Genomic DNA, 20,722 nt, shown 5'->3' on the forward strand with positions numbered 1-20,722 from the left:
GGAGCTGGATTATGCCACTTAACAATGTCCTCAAGGTTTATCCGAGTCATCTGTCAGAATGTCCTTCCTTTTTAAGGGTGAATAATATTCATCAATGGACATTTGGGTTGTTTCCCCATTTTAGCTATTGAGAATAATGCTGCTGTGAACATGGCATACAAACGTCTCTTCAAGTCCCTGCTTTCTGTTCTCCTGGGTGTATACAACTAAATGGAACTGCTGGATCATCTTGGCAGACTTAAATGGGGAAGTGATATGATCTGACTTACATTTTAAAGTCACTCTGGATTTTGAAGAATGAACGTATTCCACAGAAATACCCAGACCTCTGCATAAACATTGTGTTTTAAACCCATATATTTATGTCTCCTTCCAGAAGGCCACTTATGAAAAATGATAGCAAAAAAAATTTTTTTTAAAGGACAAATTCAAAAAGATGTACTTGAATTCACAGAGGAAACCAAGCAAAGAGATCAGCTGACAAAATTTTGAAAGCTGGAAATCAGATTGTTACTGATCTGAGAAGATGGAATATTAACTGCCTTCACTGAGGGAAGCCAAGAATCAAGCTCATCCAGTCCTGTGAGTCTGGAAGAGCCAGATGAGTTACAGGTACTAGCCCCAACAGAACTGGGTCCCTGCCTGGCCAGCCCACCACCAAGTACGGTGTCACAATCTTCCAAAGAATGTCTGAGTGGCTTTGACTCTTTTAACAATGATATACATCCAAGTATTTACAGACATTTCAGGTAATCCTGATAGGGTAAAACAAAGATCAAATCAACCCTGAATATTCATTGGAATGACTGGATCGAGCCAGCTCATTGAAAAAGACCCTAATGCTAGGAAAGACTGAAGGCAAAAGAAGAGGGGACAGAGGATGAGATGGTTGGATGGCATCACCGACTCGATGGACATAAATTTGAGCAAACTGCAGGAGATAGTAAGGATGGGGAAGGCTGGCATGTTGCAGTTCATGGGGTCGCAGAGTTGGACATGAGTTAGTGACTGAACAACAACAAAGATCAAATAGAAAAGAAAAAAAAAAAGAACCCTGTGAAAACAGAAAACAGCGCACAAGACAGAAGAAAACTTTAAAATATATACAATTGAGATCCCAAGGGATATTGTATCCATGAAATAAGAATGGGAGACTATCAGGAAAGAATGTTCTGAGAATGAAAAAGCAGGGAAGGAGGGCTAATGTAAATGAGCAACAGGAGAGTAGAGCCAGTGGAAAGGGTGGTATATAGGGCCTCTCAGAAGGTCAGGGAAAGTCTTGGTCTAAGGGGCCCTTGCCCTATAGGGCCAAGTAGCTAAACAGCTGTATTGTGATATATTTTACCACAAATTTTTAAACATTTAAAAAATTCCAAGAGCAGTTCTCTGGTCACTCATTTCTATCAAAGCAACAGCAATTATTCTGAGAAATTAAAATCACCACTGAAAATGCTACATTATAGTTTATTGTGATCCTAATTCAATCCAGGGTGACAGGTGAAATCATCTCTGCTATATTTAAGTTTCTAGGGCAGCACCACCTGAGGACAGCGATTGCCTTTTTAAAACACAATTCTGACATTAAGAGATTTCTGTTTCTCCATCCATCATGTTCGAGTCATCTTGAATCTCATGATCTAGAGCGCGGCTGGCTTATTTCTGTTCTCTCACCCCACCCCAGTCATCAGTGTGTCTGACAACCTCTCCAGGTCATCTTCACTTCCCCAGAGAGGCCAGGTAGGCGTACCAGAACAGAGCCACCAAGTTTGCAAAAAGCACCCGGAACTGCCAGAGAGAACAGATGGTAAGGTAAGAAGAGGAAGGCCCTGGGCACACTCATCAAGTACGAGGCCCCCAGGACAGTGCTCATCCACTGGTCAGCCCATCTACCCACTGTTGGATTTACTGAGTCTTTACTATGAGGCACTATGCCTCGGCTCCAGCAGAGAGAGGTGAGGAGGACAGTCCCCCTGCCTGATAATGTTAACTGGACAGTAGGGAAAACACTTCTTCACTGATCACTTCAGCTCCTAGTAGGCCCCTCTCACCCCAGGACCAGACATCATGTGGGTAGCTTCACCCAGCTCTTCCCTGACAACTCCGTGACCAGTTCACTCAGACCCATCCTGTTGCCACTATCTGCTTCAATGATCTGACAGACGTACTCCCACCTAAAACCACCTGTAGTCAATTACTGAGTTTCCCCTGCACATAAGCTCCAGGAAAGTAGCAATCTTGCCTATCTCATTAATCACTCAAGGCCAGAATCTACAGCCACAGGGCATACAGCAGGTGCTCAATACATATGTGTTGAATAAATGCCCTGCCACTTAAGCACTCACCTGCAACCACCTTTTAGGGAGCTCTCTGACCCCAAGCTTGCAGTGCTTCCCCTAAGCTACTCAGAAGGATTCTATTTTCCAGCCTCTCTACCCTCATCCACAGGCCCCGCCACATCCTCAGCCATTCTGTTTTCTCATGTCTTTATTTCATTCTCTATATGCCTTAGAACCTATGGTCCATATCCCTGGTTTTCTTCCCTTCCTGTTCCTCAGTTGTACTCGGTTGAAAAACCCCAATCCTCCCTGCTTCTCACCTGCCCCAGGCCCCTGCACAAAAGGGTCTTTACCCTCTGCTGGTTCCCCCATCTCCAATCAGCTTCCTCTCCTATCTTTCACAATGCCAAGGCGACCACTACTTTATTCCGCTCAAAACACCCATCAGCCTCCCCTGCCCTACCTGCCTCCCTCCTAGAGGAAACACAAGGTGTGGCCGGGGGTCCCCAGTCAACAGTGACCTCCTCTCTCTCCTCTGCTCAAAGGGAAGAAGTGTCTCTCTGCTTATGTGCCACTCCCATCCCCACCCCTCTCACTGGGGCAGCCTGGGGCATCACGTGCCTGTCACATGGCCACTCTTCTAGCTGCCAAACCTCCTTTCCTGGACCACTGCTAACTACTGTTTTCTCCCTATGCTTCACAAACTTGTAGTTAGACTCTGTAGTTTATCTTCTACTTTTTCACCCACTCAGCCTCAACAGTCTGGCTTCAGCCCCATCGAGCCACTGAAAATGCTCTTGGAAAGGTCATTTAAGCTAATGGAGACTTAGTGATTTTTAACTTCCAACAACATCAGCTACTGCTGTTCATCACTGCCTCTGGTTTTCTGCTATCCTTGGTGTGTGTGGTGTGTGATTACCAAGCCCTCCCTTCTCCCCTCTCCTACCCTTTCAAGGTAGCTCTTTCCCAAGAGGGCTCTTGCCCCGGGTCTCTTTCCTCTATCTAAAGCAGGGTGGAAACCAGCTTTTATGAGCTAATTTCAGGTAGATTACTTAAATAGTGTGCAGAAAAACAGTAACACAGCAGGCTGAGGCCTGGGAATTTCTGGAAAGGCCTGTTTGAGAGTTGGGATCTGGGAACTTGGATGTGGGTTCCCACCTTTCTCCAACTGATGAGAATGGCTCTCTGGGCCTAGAGTGCCTACAAAATCAGTGTGCCTAAAGCTGAGTGCCTGCTCTCCTCCCCGGGGTCTGGAACTCTGGTGCAGGCACCAGTGTCCATGTGTCAGCCCCAAGTAAAACCCTGGGCAGAAATATTGCCGTGGCTGATTTTGTGGGTAAATGATCGCTTGCTCCCAGTAGCCCTCAGGGCAGGGAGCATGGAGTGCCTGTAATGGCGTCCCAGGATTCAGTTGTACATCCCTTTTGCATGGCCCTAGTAAATCTCAGCCATGAGCCCATACACCTGGCAGTAGTCTTGGGACCGAGTCATAGGTGAGCTATACTGGGTGTGAAGACAGTGGACAATGGCAGGGCCTTCAACCAACCAGAAGGTGGCCCCTCAGCTGCCTGCCTAGGGTCGGCAGCCAGAGGTCAGTGAGTTGGTTCACACCCAGACACTCTGCCCCTTACCACTCAGAGCCTCCCCGCCTCACTCAGGTTTGGCTCTGATGTCCCTGCGAGTGAGGCTGCCTTGGCTGCAATCTGTAAAGCCTTGGAGGTGGGGGGTGAGGGTGGGCATCCAACCCTAGAAAGCTGAGCACAGCCTGGGATGAAGGGGCACAGCGTGGACCCAGCTTGGGCCCCCCTATGTCACTTTGCCTCCTCAAATCCAGTAATGGTAGCAACTCAGAGCAGAGAGAAAAGCCTCAGGAGGAATCCAGAACCTGGGATGACCCAAGGCTCGGGAAAAAGGTTGGGCTCTAGGGAAGCTTGAAGCCTTCTGTGGCTCCATGCTGGCACCTAGCTGGCCTCACCTGCACAGGGATATAGTTGATGTTAATAAACTGCACAGGTGTCCACACTCGCCAGTTCATCCGCAGCGCCGGCCAGAACCCGCTCTTCATCTTGGCAGTGAAAGCGGCGGTGTCCTGCCCCTGCAAAGGGGGGGAAACGCAGACTGTGAGCAATACTGGTCTTTGAGGCGAAGGACTCCAAAGCCTAACTCAATGATTTCTTTAAAACTGCATGTTTTATTACATTTATATGGACATAGCACATGTGTGTGCTTGATCAGTGATACAGCCGGATGAACTAACAATCTAGTAGAAAGATCACCGAAACAGTGCTCTCATTGTGTGTGACCTTTGCCCACGACCCCTGAGAGCTGAGATGATGATGGTGTGATTCACACTGCTGGCCTGTGCACCAGAATTGCAGCTGCTGATGGCTCAGCTGTCAGTTCTTTCCAGAATAACCTCCAAAGTTGATACATTTCCTTTCAAAACTTGTCAGGAGTTCTTTTTAAAAAATAGACCCCAATAAATGATTCTAAATGTCACCTGGAAGGATAGATGCATAAGAATACCCATCTTCAAAAAGAGTAAGAAAGGAAGGCTTGCTTTACTAGAGATTTTTAAAATTCTCTACAGTTATGGCAATTAAAAAGTCTGCTGGCGGCAGTGGTGGTTTCATCGTTAAGGTGCGTTGAGACTCCATGGACTGTAGCCCACCAGGCTCCTCTGTCCATGGGACTTCCCAGGCAAGAATACTGGAGGGGGTTGCCATTTCCTCCTCCAGGGGATCTTCCCCACCCAGGGCTGAATCCACACCTCCTGCACGGGCAGGCGGATTCTTCACTGCTGAGCCGCCCAGGAGGCCCGTAGACCGAAGTATATCTCACGCTATATTAAAAACAAACACATAATACTACAGGAAAGCATAGGAAAATATTTCTATTATCTTTGGGCCTATCAAAATGTACAAAATCAAATCATAAGAGTAGAAGAGGAAAATATAGGAAAATATTTCTAGTATCTTCCTTTAAGGAAGCCGATGAAGGAAAAAGCCTAGATTTGAATACATGACTTTTTAAGGTTTTGTATGGAGAAAGACACTATAAGATACTTTATATAACTTATACAAACATTTTTATGAAGGTAAACATCTAAAAATGGGGAAAATATCTGTAACTTTTATTTGGCAAAGGATGGATATCTTTAATATGTACAAACATACAAATAAGAAAAAATGCAAACATTCTAAGAGAAAATGAGCAGAGTTAGTGGAAGAAATACAGATAAGCATATAAAAAGATACCCAACCTCATAAAGATACAGAAAATATTTCTCACCTGACTTCCCTGGTTGGGCAGTGGTTAAGAATCTGCCTCACAGTGCAGGGGACACGGGTTTGATCCCTGGTCCAGGAAGCTCCCACATGCTGCACAGCAACTGAGCCTGGCGCCACTACTACTGAGCCCACATTCTAGAGCCGGAGAGCTGCAACCACTGAACCTGCGTGCCTACAGCTCGTGCTCCACAACAAGAGTTTAGAGATCTCTGGGATCACAAAACTTGCATCTGAATCCTGACTCAATGACAGACACAGTTACAGCACCTCAGGCCAGTGTTTACCCTGTAAATAACTGAAGGCCTCAGCTTCCTCAATTGTCAGGTGGATTGATATTAGGCTCAAAGACCTGAAGCACTGGATGCAGAGCTCAGTGCTCAACAGATGTCAGCTGATGCTATCATTCTGCACCACTATAGGGAGGACAGACAAGGACAGCCTTTTTGGATAATAATTCTAGTAATTGACCATGAAGGAATCCCTATACAACAGAGACAGGCGTATGGTTTGTAACACAATGTCTGGATCACAGAATGTCGGATGTGGAAGCAGCTTGTAGTGTGTGTGCCGTATGGAGAGTGTGGTCCCACACGTGTCATGGTAACATTGCCTTATCCATGCAGGGAATTTATTTCTTAATGAAAATATACTCACTTCCTATTTGGAAGGAAAAAATAGGGAGAAACTGCTGTGGTACCCTCAATCCTAACATAAGCACCCTTTCACTTTCTCCTATCTGATTTCCTAAGGACTTCCCAGATATTTCTTTTTACTATCAGGGACTTATTAGGAATCACAGGGAAGTTTAAACATCTTTCCTACCTCTCACCAGGGTCACTTTAGACAGCAATGGGTGTTCTCCTTACTAACAAGAACTTGAGATGTGGTTTCAAAATAAAACCCAAGTGAGAAGTGTTTACTTGCTGTGATTGGTTGAAATAAATTACTTCCAGGGCAGAACATGACACATCTCAGCACACAGAGGACGAAAAGGAGATGGTAAGGGTGGTAGGTAGTGGGAATGGGGTTGGGTGAACACACCTCTCAAGTTTTCCATTGCAATGTTACGTCTATGCTGATAAGTTAACCTCTTCAGAGCACTTGTGATGTCCACACCCCAAGTGAGCACAGGGTTCTGCAAGGTCCATGGACCCCTCTGGTGTCTGGTGAAGCCCATGCAGCCACTTCCCAGAATGTTTTGAAATGCATAAAATATATGGGAGTACAAAGAAATCAATTATACTGAAGTATGGGAGTTGGTGACAGACAGGGAGGCCTGGCATGCTGAGCACATGGGGTTGCAAAGAGTCGGACACAACTGAACGACTGAACTGAACTGAACAGCTATCGAAACATTCAGAAAACATTCTTATAAACCAGTATATGTGCTTCTTCACCTACACATTCAGTGATAAGACCTGCCGAAAGGTGTCAGGAGTGATGAGCATAAACGATACTCCGGGGTAACTGTGACAATGGATGTGTGACAGCCGTCTACCTCGGACGCTTACATCAGGCCAACAGGTACTGCTAGTATGTCTGTGCTTTGCTTCTGATATTTCATAGAGGAAAAAGTGAAACTTCAACTTGAGTGAAAAGTTCAGAGACCCTCTGAATTCCAACCACAGCATCCTTATGCCAACGAACAGCTGGCATGCATGAGTGCTAGAGACCAACCTCCAGGAAGTTCATGACAAGGAAGAACAAAGACAGGAAGGCAGGTGCGAAGAGAAGGCGGTCCAGGAGGAGCCTCTTGATGCCTGCCAAGGGGACATCGGAAGGGATCCAGCGCTCCATCAAGAGGTAGAAGAAGTGACCCAGCGGCCCTGTAAAAAAAAACCTGAGGCCCGCGGTGGGGGTGAGTTGGACACACCCTTCACCCTCAAACCCCAGATCCTAAAACCTGCCTCCCTGGAGTCCCTCAGCACTGACCACAGAGGTCTGTGTGGCCCTTCTAGAAAACATGCTTTCAATGCATCTGCTCCAGGCATTCATTTTTGCCTCTGACAGACCAGGCTTGTTCCTGCTTTGCACCCCCTTGTCATCACATGGCTGGCTCCTTCTCAACATTGTTGGCTCAGAGAGTGCCTTCCAATGGTCCTGAATAATAAACCTACCACTGTCCCAGCCACTCTCTATTCTAGGCCCTGTCCATTTTCTTCAAAGCATTTATCACTGGATGTCATGGTCTTATTTGTTTATACAGTGCCCTCTCTTCACCCTTAGAAGGTAAACGCCACAAGGCAGGATCATGTCTGTCTGTTCACTGCTCTGTCTGGAACATGGCCTGGCTCAGAGATGCTCGGTAAATAAACAGAAGCATCCCAGGTGTCAGAGCTTTTTATCAAACTCTCTACGATCATTATCAGGGCTGAGACCTGGTGCTGTGTGCTGGCTTGTCTATATTATTTTTCATTTCAAACAGCACAGGAAGAAAACTGAACCCTGCCACCATGTCTACAGGATCAACAGATCTGAGATTCCATGAAATCCAGAATCAAAAGATGAGCAGGGGCCCAGGGGCCTTCTAGCTCCACAGTGCCAAGCCTTTAAATGGTTTTCCCTTGTCTTTCTCCACCCTCTCAGAGAATGTTAACTGGCCCAGAGCAGGGCTTCTTAGAAGGAAGAGAAACAGGAAGTCTTGAGGATGGAAAACTGTGACTGGATAAGGGGAATGGATCAGAATCACTTCCAGGTGGAGGGATTATCACCCCCTCTTTGGAGGGATTAGGACTTTAAATACATATGGGAAAAGCTGTGACGACTCAAGTTAGCATGCTTACAATACAAAAAATGTTATTTGCAAATTTTTTTTTCACTTTAATGTATCACTTTTTTTTTTTGGTTTTTCTATTTCTTCTTTATTTTAAATTTATTTATTTTTATTTATTTCTTTTCTTATTTCTTTTTTTTTTGCACCCCCCTCCCACCTCCCTCCCCATAACATCTCTCTGGGCAAATTTTGAATTGAAAAAAAATCAATCTTATTGCAAAAGATTTCTAAAAATCCATCTATACAAACACTGTTGTTGGCCAGAGAACTCGGGGTGGATTTAATAGATAAAACTTCTGAATCTCTGTGCTTTTGCGATTTAAAAAGTAGTTCAGAAACGACAATTTTCAGGATACCTAAGGATTTCTTTTCTGAATGGTTATGCTCTGAATTTAACAACAGAAACTAACTGGTCATATTTGAGTCTGCTTTCCTCTTTCAGAGTCTTTGGGTCCTGAAGTCTGATTTCAGGTTTAGGTGCCCTCAGGCCTCTCAGCTCAATTACTATGGCTACCCTCACCCATGCAATTCAAAATAAAAACCAAATAAAACTACAAAACAAGTGAAGCTAACGTTATCCATCATTCTGATTTTTCTCCCACGATGACTTCAATGCTTTTTTAAAAATTACTTTTCTGAATTAGGTAATTCCAGGTGTTGATATCCTAGCTTTGTCGCACTTAGCCTGCTACTGAGTAAATCAGTCCCTTTATGGAACTCACCCATAGATGGCATATCTGAGAGGCCCGCTGACATCTAGCTTTTGAGAGCAGTTTTCTTTTTTCTGCTTCTTCTCAATCAACTGTGCCAGGAAGTTCCCAAGTGCTGACAAAATGCCACTGTGGAGAGAGGGGTATTCAGAACACAGAAGCGAACTACCGGGGCTGGAGGCGCGGGGCGGGGAGCACATCTATTCCTGCACATAATTAGCACAGTGGTTCGAAGAACATGCTGGGGATGGGTGGAGATGAACCCTTATCAGAGCAGCGAAATGTAAGTTCCCAGCATGAAAAGGTGGAGACGGCAGAACTTAATACACACACAGAAGCATGGTAAGATTTCCAATCGGTAGGTTGTATAAATGTCATATCTGGATTGTGATGATAGCCTATAATTTTAGAAAAAGTTACCCTGTGTAGTTATAAAAGGGCAACGCCGAGGGATCCTTATGAAGAAAATTTTCTTTATTTTGACTCCAGTGGTAGACACACAAACCTATACATGTGACAAAACTGCATAGATCTTAACGCCTACAGTCACGGAAGAGTACAAGAAAAGCTGGGGAAATCTGAATAAGTCCTATGGTCTGCTGTCTATACAGTGTCCTGGTTGTGATACTACAGTTTTACAGAATGTTGCCAATGGGGGAAATTGGGGCAAGTATACTAGGGATCTCCCTGTATTGTTTCTTACAACTACACGTGAATCTGGGGCTTCCCAGGTGGTGAAGAACCTGCCATGCAGGAGATGCAAGAGACACGGGTTCGATCCCTGGATTGGGAAAATCTCCAGGAGGAGGGACTGGCAACCCACTCCAGTTATTCTTGCCTGGAGAGTACCATGGACAGAGGAACTGGGTGGGCTACAGTCCACAGGGTCGCAGAGTCAGATGTGACTGAAGCAACTTAGCACACGCGCACATGTAAATCTACAATCATCACAATAAAACTTTCAAATAGAAAGATGGAGATGGGCCCAGCTGCTCAATAATTGGTCTATATCTGCATTCTGAGAAGCTTTCTAAGCTATAAAGTCCAAAATTCTTGGACGAGACAAGGAGCCTCTTGATCTGATCTTTCACTACTTCTTCCTCATCCTCTCCCTTGGCTGTTGTTCATTTTCTCCAGGAACACAGGCCCATCTTCCACTCCACCACTATTAGATTGCTCCTCCCTCAGGACCTTTGCTCCTGCTGTGCCCTCTAACCTCTGATTCCCTGTTTTGTACAGCCTGTTCCTTCTTCAGGCTTCTATTTAAGTGTCACCTCCTCAAATAAAACTTCCCTGACCACTTTATCTGTGTTATACATTTATCTACTTTTTGACTAGTTCTTTACTAGAACGCAAGATCCGTGAGGGTAGGGACAGGACTTACTTGTCTTAATCATCGCTAATGCTCCCCAGACAGGAAGCAGCTGTACACATGTATGAAAGGCTGTATTAATAAAAGGGGACAAACTTGTAAAATGGATTAATTAAAAGGAAGGGGGGGATGTCTCATAAAATGTTTAGTACTCCAAATCAAAGGGCCCACCTAACCGCAGCAAGGGGGGCACTGTGTCAGCTTTCTCCCAAATGCAAAGCTGCTGAAGCATATCTTAACATCTCCCACCCGGTCTAGCCTTCCTTGCCCTTCCTAAATTAGGTGTTCACCTCAACCCATTTAGTCCATCCGGTGGTGGCTGTGGTTTAGTCGGGAAGTCCTGTGCGACTCTTAGGACCCCAGGGCCTGTAGCCCTAGCCCGCCAGGCTCCTCTGTCCATGGGATTTCCCAGGCAAGAATACTGGAATAGGCTGCCATTTCCTTCTTCAGGGGCTCTTCCCGACAAAGGAATCGAACCCGGGTCTCTTGCATTGCAAGCAGACTCTTTACCGACTGAGCCACCAGGGAATCCCCAGCCTATCCTGGACTCAAAACAAGAGCAGGTACCAGGGAAGCCCCAGTCTAACCTAGCCTCAAAACAAGAGCAGGCACTAACGAACTGGAAGGTAGCTGCAGAACCTGCGCAGAGCCGAGCGGGTGACAGATGTTTCCCCCAGTCCCCTTTCACCCCGGACGACCGCCACCTCCGGGGCAGAGGGGCCGGAGGCCCCGAGGCCTGCAGCAAGTCCTTCAGCTAGGGCACTCCTTTAGTCTGGCCCCTGGGTCCACATTTTAGGGTGTTTACGAGTCACAGCTCGGAACCAAATATACAGAACAGCACGTGCTAAGAGTTCTGGTTAATTTAAGGCAATTGGAGGGTCATTTTGACACACACGGATTTTGCCTTCCACATTCAAACCCCCACGTTGGATGGATGTACCTGTGGGGCTGGGTCACCGGCCGACAGAGCTCTGGGCCGCGCCCACCCCCGCACCCCGCCTCGCCCCCACCGGCCCCGTCCAGTCCCCTCCTCCGCCTCTCTGCGCAGACCTGGTGGCCGCTTTGGTGAGTACTGGGTAGAGCCGCAAAAGGCGCAGGTACTGGGAGAGCGCCCGCCGCGGGAGCGGCCCTAGTCCAGCCTCCGCCCGCAGCTTCGACGCCGCCGGCGCCATCGCCTTCCCCGGTCCACGCCCACTGGGGGCACAGACCCCACTCTTGGCTTGTCGGGCTCTGGGCCCAGGGCGCGGGGCGGGGACGGCCGGACATTTCCCGCCCCGCCGCGTCGCGCAGTGCCGCCGGGTACAGACCCCTGGATACGCAACGCGCACCTCCGCGCACTTTTCCCGGACTCCCTAACGGGCCACCGCCCCCTCGGGCGCCGGCGGCGATTGGAGCTTTTTGGGGCGGGGTGCGACGAGCCTCCTGATTGGGCGGTGGGGCGCTTCCGGCTTCTCGCGAGAGTCATTACAAGCGCGCCAAATTTCTACAGGGAAGTGGCGGCGGCGGCTTCAGCGCTATGGTTCTGAGGAATACTGGACGACTGCGCGCGGAGCCGGGCGCGGACGGGGAGCCCAGCCGGTGAGACAGGTGGCAGGCGGGCGCCAAGGACCCTCCTTTCGGCCTGGCGGCGCAGGAGCGCCCCCTCCTTAGCGCGCGCGCGTCGTCCGTGAGCAGCGGCTAGAGCGGCGCTCCACTCGGCCGCCCGACGTGGGCTCCGGGTTGAGAGTCCGGCAGCTCTCCGAAGCTGCCCCCTCTCCCCGCCGTCTCTTTGTTGGCGCCGTGTCAGAGGTCCTCCGCCTGCGGCCCTTCGGCAGCGCAACGGGGAAGGGCGGCTCTAGGACGGGGGCGGGGAGGAGGAAAGCGCCATAGCTTGGCTCCTGCTGATGCGCTGCCCACGAGTTCTCAGGGTAGTAGCTGAGGGTGTCCGGTTATGCTAGCAGCGCGCGCGGAGGCCTTGCAGCCTAATCTCCGGTCGGCGCCGCAGGCCCACGGTCGGCGCATCTTGTGCTGGAGTGAGGGCGGTGGGGCCGCAAGGCTCCGGCCTCTCGGGTCCAGCCCCACTGCTTCGCGTGGTCGGGGCGGCCCTGACCGCGTTGTCTGCGAGGCTGCGGAGTAAAGGGAGCAGCTTCTGACTTAGTTCTAAGGTCAAAAGCCCTTAAAATTAAGATGTGACAGGGTTTTGTTCGTTCTGAAAGCTTTAGGGGAGAATCTCTTCTCTTGCCCTTTGTAGTTTGTAGAGGCTCCTTCCTCTATTTTCGAAAACAACACTGCCGCATTTCCAGCCTCACTCTCCTCTCTGTCTCTAATTTCTGGCTCTTATAAAGAACCTTATGATTACAGTGGATCCACCCAGATAATCCCCATCTCAAAACACCTAAAGTCATCACACCTGCAAACTCCTTTTGGTCATGTAATATAAGAGGTTCCTTGGATTAGGACACAGACATCTTTGGTGTGGGGGCTGTCAATTATTCTCTACAGCAGGTGGCTATAACTTTTTGTGAAAAATAAGGATCCTCATCTTGAAATAGGTCATTCTGTTCTTTAGGTGTAGGTGACCCAAGAAGTATCTTCAGGCAAAGGAGGTTTTCTTAAGCAAAATTCTCTGTTTATAAATTAATAACTAATTAATCATGTTACAGTAATTAAAGACATGAATTCTGCACAGGCTTGGTTCAGATCTTTTTTTTTGTCTAACTAGTCTCTGTTTTGTATATTTAGCTTTCTTAGACTGCACCATTCTAGACACATACATATTTTCTCTGCTTATTGATTTATAATAAAGTAGCTCATTTATTTACATTAAGACGAAAAGTCATGGGGTATGGATTCTTAGCTGTACACTTTTAAGGAGTGGAGAATATAGTTGGCTTAACTAATAAAGAGGCCTTCAGCCCAAAATATACAGGGGCCAGAATCTCAGAACTGCAGTTTAAAGAAGAAAGTATTAATAGCATTTGCTTTTTAAGTTGGAATGCCAATATGGTAATTATTCTCTTTTGAAGATGGATAAGCCATAATTACTGTATTCTATTTAGATGGTATCACACCTGTGAAATTAAAGATTGTGAACAATTTGGGATTATTCCAATCTCTGGAATCAAAATAGATTTGGATAGTTCTGTTGATGGAAAGTCTTTGTCAAGTAGTTAATTTAAGGTTTATGATAAAATCTATATAAACAGTTATTTAACCCTAAGCAGAGAAAGGCTTGGGAGGTTTGAGGAGATATAACTGAGCTGGGAAGTGATTTCCTTTGTCAGTTGAGATAGTTCCTCTCACACTGAACAATGTTATATCCCCATTCTTATCCATATGTGGTTCTTCAAACATCCAGACTCAGGTGTCCCAGAAGATATATCATGCTTTTAAGGTACAATTTGTTCTACCACAACAGGTATTTCTGTAACCCTAGTTTGCTCACATGTAGTTGGTAAACAGGAGAATATCAGTAAAATATGGAGATTGTATTGGTTCATTTGCAGTTTTTCCCTAGGCAAGGGGGTCAGAATCGAGTAGAATTAAACAATCTTCAGTAGAGAAGGAAAGAGCCCTTGGCTGGAGTGTGGCACAGATATGTGCCCTGTTGGCTCTGTTTGAAGACAGTTTTATCTGAGTGCCTGTACCAGCGCCTCCCTCCAATCTCAGGTGGCAGGCTACACTTTTTTCTCCTGTACTCAACAGTCATAAGCCAGGACCTTACTGCTTGTGTTATGCATTTAAAGCAAACAACTCTGTAGAAACATGGTTATTGACTTTGCTGTATAGAAATTAGAGCTGCCTTTCAGTGTTTATAAGCCAGCTAAAAGAAAAATGGCTTAGCATGGAACACTGCTGTCTTTGTGTACTCAGACACTGAACTGTGCAGCCCAGCACACTGCAGCCATCCTTGTTTCACTTTCCTAGCACGAAATGCACTTCCCTAGATGTGCTGCAGCCGCCTCTATGGTTGTATGAGTGCCTTGAAAAGTGTTCAGTAGATATTTTTCCAACTCAAATTACATGACTTGAAAACACAAGTGAATTAGTTCATTCAGGTTATTTCAAATAACTGACGTTACAGAATTTTATCTTGAAGACAACGAAAAGTGAGTATTTCTCTGTTTCTGTTGGTCTTCAATAAATATCACAAATGCTATTTATCAAGCACGCACTCTACAAAAAATTCTGTCTGCACATCATATGTATTGTGATTTAATCATCACCACTGATTTTTGGTAGAACTAGTGTCCAACTTGGTCATTCTTTTTTTTTTTTTAAGTTATTTATTTACTTATTTATTGGCTGTGCTGGGTCTTCATTGCTGCAGGAGCTTTCCTCTGCTTGCAGAGAACCAGTGAGCCATGGCTATTGTCTAGTTACAGTGAGCAGGCTTTCTCACTGCGGTGGCTTCTCTTGGGGAATATGGGCTCTAGGGTGCACCGGCTTTAGTAGTTGCAGCACATGGGCTCCCGGACCCTAGAGCACAGGCTCAGTCGTTGTGGTGCGCCGACTTGGTTGCTCCATGGCGTGAGGGATCTTCCTGGACCATGGATCAAACCCAAGTTCTGAAAATTCTGTGTGGTCAAATATGATTAATTGCATTTTTTGCAAGAAACAGACTAATAATAAATTTGGGTACCATCATTTTAAAAATAGAGAAAGCTTTTTGAGATAATTGTAGGTTCTTAGCAGTTGTAAGAAATTACACAGAGATCCCTTAACCTAGTTTCCCCCCGTGGTAACAGCTGACATAACTAGAGTGCAATGTCACAACCAGGAAATTGACATGATACAGCAGTGTATGAACACTCGTTTATGTGTATGTAGATTTAGTTCTGTGCACTTTCTGTATTCATGACCAACACCACGGTCAGGCCACAGAACAGTTCTGACCCAAGGGTCCCTCATGTTACCTTTTTATAGCCACAGCTATCTCCCTTCCCCTATTAATGGCTAATCCGTTCTCCATCTCTAAAGAATGCTGTATAAGTGGAATAAAGTATGTAATTTGGGGGAGTTGGTTTTTTCACTCAGGCTAATTCCCTTGAAACAACCATTCTAGGTTATTGCATGTATCAATAAGTTTGTTACTGATGAATTGTGTTCCATGAGAAGGATATAACACAGGTTAACTATTCACCTGTTGAAGAGTATCTGGGTTGTTTCCACTTCTTTTCTGTAATGAACAAAGTTGCAGTGAATATACACATACAAGTTTTTTGTGTGAACATGAGTTTTCTTTCGTCTGGGATAAATGCTCAAGATTGCAATGCTGGACTTGATGCATTTTCCTTTTTAACTACCCCATGAGGCAGCATGTCCAGCCAAGATTGTTGTTTTTATTAGTGTTCTGGTTACATAGTTAAACAAGTTTTGACGTGAGTATGACATCAAACAATATGACGTCCCAGTCATATTTTTCCTATGAGTCCTGTTTTCTTAATGAGCACTTTTCAGGGATGCTCCTACCATGTCACATCAGAAATGCTTATACTGGGTGGACTGAGGGTTGCAGGTATAGAGTGTCATGGTCAGTGGAGACTGGATTTCCCTCTTTTCACTCAGGGATGATGGCTCCTCTTCCTCTGTCTCGGCACTCAAGCGCCTGGAGCGCAGTCAGTGGACAGATAAGATGGATCTGCGGTTTGGTTTTGAGAGACTCAAGGAGCCTGGTGAGAAGACAGGCTGGCTCATCAACATGCACCCTGTAAGCACCTGTGCTTTTCCTCCATCTTCCTCCTCCCATTCAGGAGGGCAGCACAGCCCTTATCTGAAGAGCAGGTGACACCTGGTGGGAACATGTTGTGGACCATCCAGGTAGAGATGGGATTGTTTGCAGCTCTCCGGCTTTCCTCTTTAACTTCTCAGTGTCTTCTCCGGGTCATTAAGAGGTCACTGGGATAACAAAGGGGAGGGGGCATCCCTGTTACCCATAAAAATAAAGCTTTCAAAGATGAGGAGACAGAGACATTCCCATCTGGACGCTGTTATGACATAATTCTTGTGACTGGGTCTGGTAGGGTTTATGTAAAGGTAGAGAAAGATTTTGTTTTTAAAGTACTCAGTTTCCTAGAGAAGGAAGAAAAGGCTCTTGTAGTTTGTAGAGGAAAACCTTGTGCTCTTGTTGATCAACTCTCTTGCAGACTGAGATTTTAGATGAAGATAAACGCTTAGTTAGTGCTGTGGATTACTACTTTATTCAAGATGATGGGAGCAGATTTAAGGTAAGGCCCTTGAACCCAAAGAAGCTAAAAACCACTCAGTGATGAGGCATAACTGGGCCCAAAATGATATATGTCCTTTTAGCTCTGCAGCTGTGAGGAGAGGGTTTATGGGAGACTTGTAGCAGGCAGCTGCCCAAAGCTGTTTAGGAACATGGGCCCCATGGAGCCACACTAGTCACCACTTAAGATGTCCTAAGAGAAGCTAGCTCAGGAAGACTGAAAGATGAGCAGTATTGTGTCTCTTAGACTATTGCCCTTGTGATATGTGCAAGTCTAATTTTCTGTTGTATCATCTCTTCTAAGATATGTCCAGGTCAATGATGCATTGAATCTAGGCTGCTCACAGGTATAATAAAAACAGCCTATCTTCATTTTTCTCCTTTTTTCTTTGTCATCACCCCACATGGGCTGTGATTCTTACAGGTGGCCTTGCCCTACAAGCCATATTTCTACATTGCGACCAGAAAGGTAGGTCTGTTGTTTATGGCATTAGGTCAAATGACCTGAGCTTCGTTTTGTGGGGAGAGTCAAAACTGGAAATAAAGAGGCTTCTAGAGAAACAGGCAAGAAAGGAAGTAGATTTTACTAATGGGTTGTCTTTACATTCTGATCCTGATTTAGGGTTGTGAGCGAGAAGTTTCGTCTTTTCTTTCTAAGAAGTTTCAGGGTAAAATTGCCAAAGTAGAGACTGTTCCTAAGGAGGATCTGGACTTGGTGAGTATCACCCAGCCCTTTCTGGGTAAATTAGGCTGGCTCTGCTCTGTCCGTGGGGTGAGATGGGGAGGACATGTTTAGTACCTGTGGGGCAGTATAGATGATGGATTTTCATGACTGTCCCTGCCTCCTCCTCAAAAACTCTAGTGGCATCTTTGGTGCCACATGCAGAGTTGAAGAAGTTGCTTTGGAGTTGCCAGCTCTTCAACTCATTTATGTACTGTTGACTCGTTCTCCCCTTATTTTATCTCTCCAACGTAGTATTTTTTTCTCTTGAACTCATGAACACCATCTCTTCACGCTGTAGCCAAATCACTTGGTTGGTTTGAAACGAAATTACATTAAGCTGTCCTTCAACACCGTGGAGGACCTCGTCAAAGTGAGGAAGGAGATCTCCCCAGCTGTGAAGAAAAACAAGGAGCAGGGTCATGCCAGTGATGCCTACACAACTATGCTCTCCAGGTAAGCTTCGTTCACATAAGCAAAGTAGCCAGTTGGTCCATAGGACTTTTCCCATTTTTCCTAAGTTTACAAGATGAATAGGACATGGGAAAACTCAGCAATAAAGTTACCTTAATGATTGGCTTTGTTCAGTGCAAAACACTTTTGAGCAATTAGACTTTCTTATATGTTCCCTTTGTGTTAGATTCCCAGGTTGTAGTTCAGCTGTCCCTTCTTTCTTACATGGGGATAGATTTGGCTTCAAACTGAGTTTCTGTAACAATAAAGGCATTTTAGATTTCTAATCCCACCACCGTAACAGAGTCTGATTTCATGGTTTTTAGAAAGTGTTAAGATGTCTGCAAATTTTATTAAATATCTAGATTTATGTAGCACATCGTCTCCAGAGAACCCTGGTTATTATACAGAGAAATTTAAATAAAGGACAACAAACACTGTTCGTTAAATACTTAAACATCAACAGTAGTAAGCAACAGGGTGAGAGATTAAGAAGAAATCTTGGCTAATTAAAAGTTATGATGACTTCAACATTCCAGATGGCCAACAGGCACATGAAGAGATGCACAACATTTCTAAATGTTAGAGAAATGCAAATCGGAACTATAATGAAGTACCACCTCACATTGGTTGTCGTTAAAAAGTCTGCAAATGACAAACACTAGAGAAGGTGTAAGAAAAGGCAATGCTCCTACATTATTGGTAGGAATGTAAATTGGTCCAGCCACTATGGAGAACAGTATGGAGGTTCCTCCAAAAACTAAAAATAGAGTTGCCATATGATCCCACAATCCTACACCTGGGCTTATATCCAAATAAAACTAATTAAAAAAGATACATTCACCCCTGTGTTCATAGCAGCACTGTTCACAATAACTAAGACCTAGAAACAACCTAAATGTCCATCAACAGATGAATGGATAAAGGTGGGGTTCATATATACAGTGGAATACTACTCAGCCATAAAAAAGAATGAAATAATGTCATTGGCAGCAGCCTGGGTGGACTTAGAGATTGTCATATTAAGTGAAGTCAGTCAGAAAGAAAAAGACAAATACCATGTGATAACACTTAATATGTGGAATCTAAAATTTGACAAATGAACTTATCTATGAAACAAAAGTAACCTCACAGACATAGAGAACAGACTTGCGGTTGCCATGGGGCAAGAGTGGATTGGGAGTTTGGGGTTAGCAGATGCTAACGATTATATATAGGATGGATAAACAACAGGGTCCTATTGCATAATACAGGAAACTGTATTCAGCATCCTGTGAGAAATGATAATGGAAAACAGTTTTTAAAAGAATGTGTTTATGTATATAACTGAATCATTTTGCTGTATAGCAGAAATTAACACAACATTGTAAATCAACTAAAAGACATGCAGAAATTTATGAGGATTTTAGAAGAGAGCTAATCGTAACCTCTGGCAAAAGTAGATCAGTTTGGGACTCTGGATGTTTCTGCATCAGCACCCCCTGCCCAGTGGCTCATTAATGATTTTTCAGAATACTGCAAGTTTATCTGGAGACTGAGTCCCCAGAGGCCTGAGCCTTCTCTAAAACTCATTGCCTTTTTCTCCTCCTTAATAGTCCATTCAGTATTTGGAAGCTTAGTGGACTAATATTGGAGTGAATATTCTAGTGACAGTGATTCCCACTTAGATATGGTAAGAATAATTATGATGCAGAAATAGTTACTGTTTACCAGTCACTTCACCATGCTAAGAGCTTGTGAGCATGTTACCTTATGACTTGTGCTGGGTGGGCCTGTTCCTGTTGTCTTTGTTCTCTTGATGAAGAAATAACCTCAGTGAAGGTGGGTCATGTCTGTAGATATGCATTCCAAGTAATAGTCTCCTTTCTTCTTTGCTCTTTTAATTGGGGTGGAACTTACATCCAATAAAATGCATGTCCTAAGTGTACTGAACTTCCTTGTGTCTATGGCCTGCTGCTTGGTCGGATGGGGGTCATCCAAGGTCATTCCTTATGAAGGGCCTGTCCTGATCATCTCAGCCACCTTGCAAACCTTTGTGTTTACATTGTTTGGACTCTGGCCTTTCCCCGCTTCAGCTCCTAGCAGAGTATAGTTGAAAAAGCTGCTCTCTTTATTTTGCAGTGTTCTGCAAGGGGGCAGTGTAATTATTGATGAAGAGGAAACGTCTAAGAAGATTGCCGACCAGATGGACAACATTGTGGACATGCGAGAGTATGATGTGCCTTACCACATCCGTCTCTCCATAGACCTGAAGATCCACGTGGTGAGTGGGCTGTTGCGTGGGGGTAGCTACTGACAGCCAGGAGGTAATACTGAAGGACAGATCCATAGAGTAGACTTCCCTGGGCAGGTGTAGAAGTTTTCGGTTAATGCACCACATGTCCTTTAGGCTCACTGGTACAATGTCCGGTACCGAGGCAGTGCCTTTCCAGTGGAAATTGCCCGCCGCGATGACCTCGTTGAACGACCAGTAAGTACTGCTCACATTTCCTCCATCCTAAACTTTCCAGTTGTTTCTGGCGAGAAAGGTGAAAGGTGAATTTGATTTTGCAATTGGTTTGCTTCTTTTTCGTCAAATTCAAAAGAATTTTGAAATAATTGGGTTTTTTAAAATCAGTTTCTGACCTTGCACATATATATCATGTGCTGTTAGTATTTGAGCTAGGCTGGATCTGAACATTGGAGGGAAAGCCTTGACTTCCATTTTTGATGGTTAAGAGCATGGTTTCAGCATGTTATGTTGAAAAATGGATTCAAAACTGGTTCAGGAACAGCTTTCTGATCGTGGGATAGTCTGTACTCTGTTTTCTCACATCTAAGATGAGATTGTCAGTTCGGTATCATAGTCTCCTGTCAAAGTTGTCATAAAGGTCAAAATGAGGTGATTCATTTTAAGGTGTCTAGAGACTCAAGTGTTCTATA

The 20,722-nt window shown here is 45.2% G+C and overlaps 2 protein-coding genes across 3 annotated transcripts in view; one reads left to right on the forward strand and one right to left on the reverse strand.

The window, feature by feature from the left end:
- Window positions 1-1,444: 1,444 nt before the first annotated feature.
- Window positions 1,445-11,811, reverse strand: PXMP2 (peroxisomal membrane protein 2). The gene is made up of 5 exons (XM_069557098.1): window positions 11,472-11,811; window positions 9,062-9,178; window positions 7,244-7,406; window positions 4,252-4,371; window positions 1,445-1,785 (listed from the first exon to the last, which is right to left on the reverse strand). Exons 1-5 carry the CDS (start codon window positions 11,591-11,593, stop codon window positions 1,717-1,719), a joined length of 591 nt encoding a protein of 196 aa, XP_069413199.1. The 5' UTR covers window positions 11,594-11,811; the 3' UTR covers window positions 1,445-1,716.
- A 95-nt stretch (window positions 11,812-11,906) lies between these two features.
- Window positions 11,907-20,722, forward strand: part of POLE (DNA polymerase epsilon, catalytic subunit) — a 56,267-nt gene continuing 47,451 nt past the window's right edge. For both annotated transcript variants that reach the window (XM_069557099.1, XM_069557100.1), the window contains exons 1-8: window positions 11,907-11,999; window positions 15,969-16,110; window positions 16,547-16,627; window positions 17,051-17,095; window positions 17,249-17,341; window positions 17,649-17,803; window positions 19,922-20,063; window positions 20,190-20,270. In XM_069557099.1, the coding sequence (XP_069413200.1) occupies window positions 11,938-11,999; window positions 15,969-16,110; window positions 16,547-16,627; window positions 17,051-17,095; window positions 17,249-17,341; window positions 17,649-17,803; window positions 19,922-20,063; window positions 20,190-20,270 (801 nt within the window). In that variant the 5' untranslated portion in view covers window positions 11,907-11,937. The remainder of the gene's footprint in view (window positions 12,000-15,968; window positions 16,111-16,546; window positions 16,628-17,050; window positions 17,096-17,248; window positions 17,342-17,648; window positions 17,804-19,921; window positions 20,064-20,189; window positions 20,271-20,722) is intronic.

The sequence above is a fragment of the Ovis canadensis genome, chromosome 17, assembly GCF_042477335.2.
Source record: "Ovis canadensis isolate MfBH-ARS-UI-01 breed Bighorn chromosome 17, ARS-UI_OviCan_v2, whole genome shotgun sequence".
Taxonomy (NCBI): Eukaryota; Metazoa; Chordata; class Mammalia; order Artiodactyla; family Bovidae; genus Ovis; species Ovis canadensis.

Bases quoted from the DNA above. Each gene is read 5' to 3' on its own strand.
- PXMP2 (XM_069557098.1), bottom strand. From the start codon at position 11,593: ATGGCGCCGGCGGCGTCGAAGCTGCGGGCGGAGGCTGGACTAGGGCCG. The intron at 4,372-7,243 runs GTTGGTCTCTAG...CCCCCTTTGCAG, and splicing joins TTGTCATGAACTTCCTGGAG to GGGCAGGACACCGCCGCTTT. The intron at 1,786-4,251 runs GTGAGGCCAGCT...TCTCTCTGGCAG, and splicing joins TCAACTATATCCCTGTGCAG to TTCCGGGTGCTTTTTGCAAA.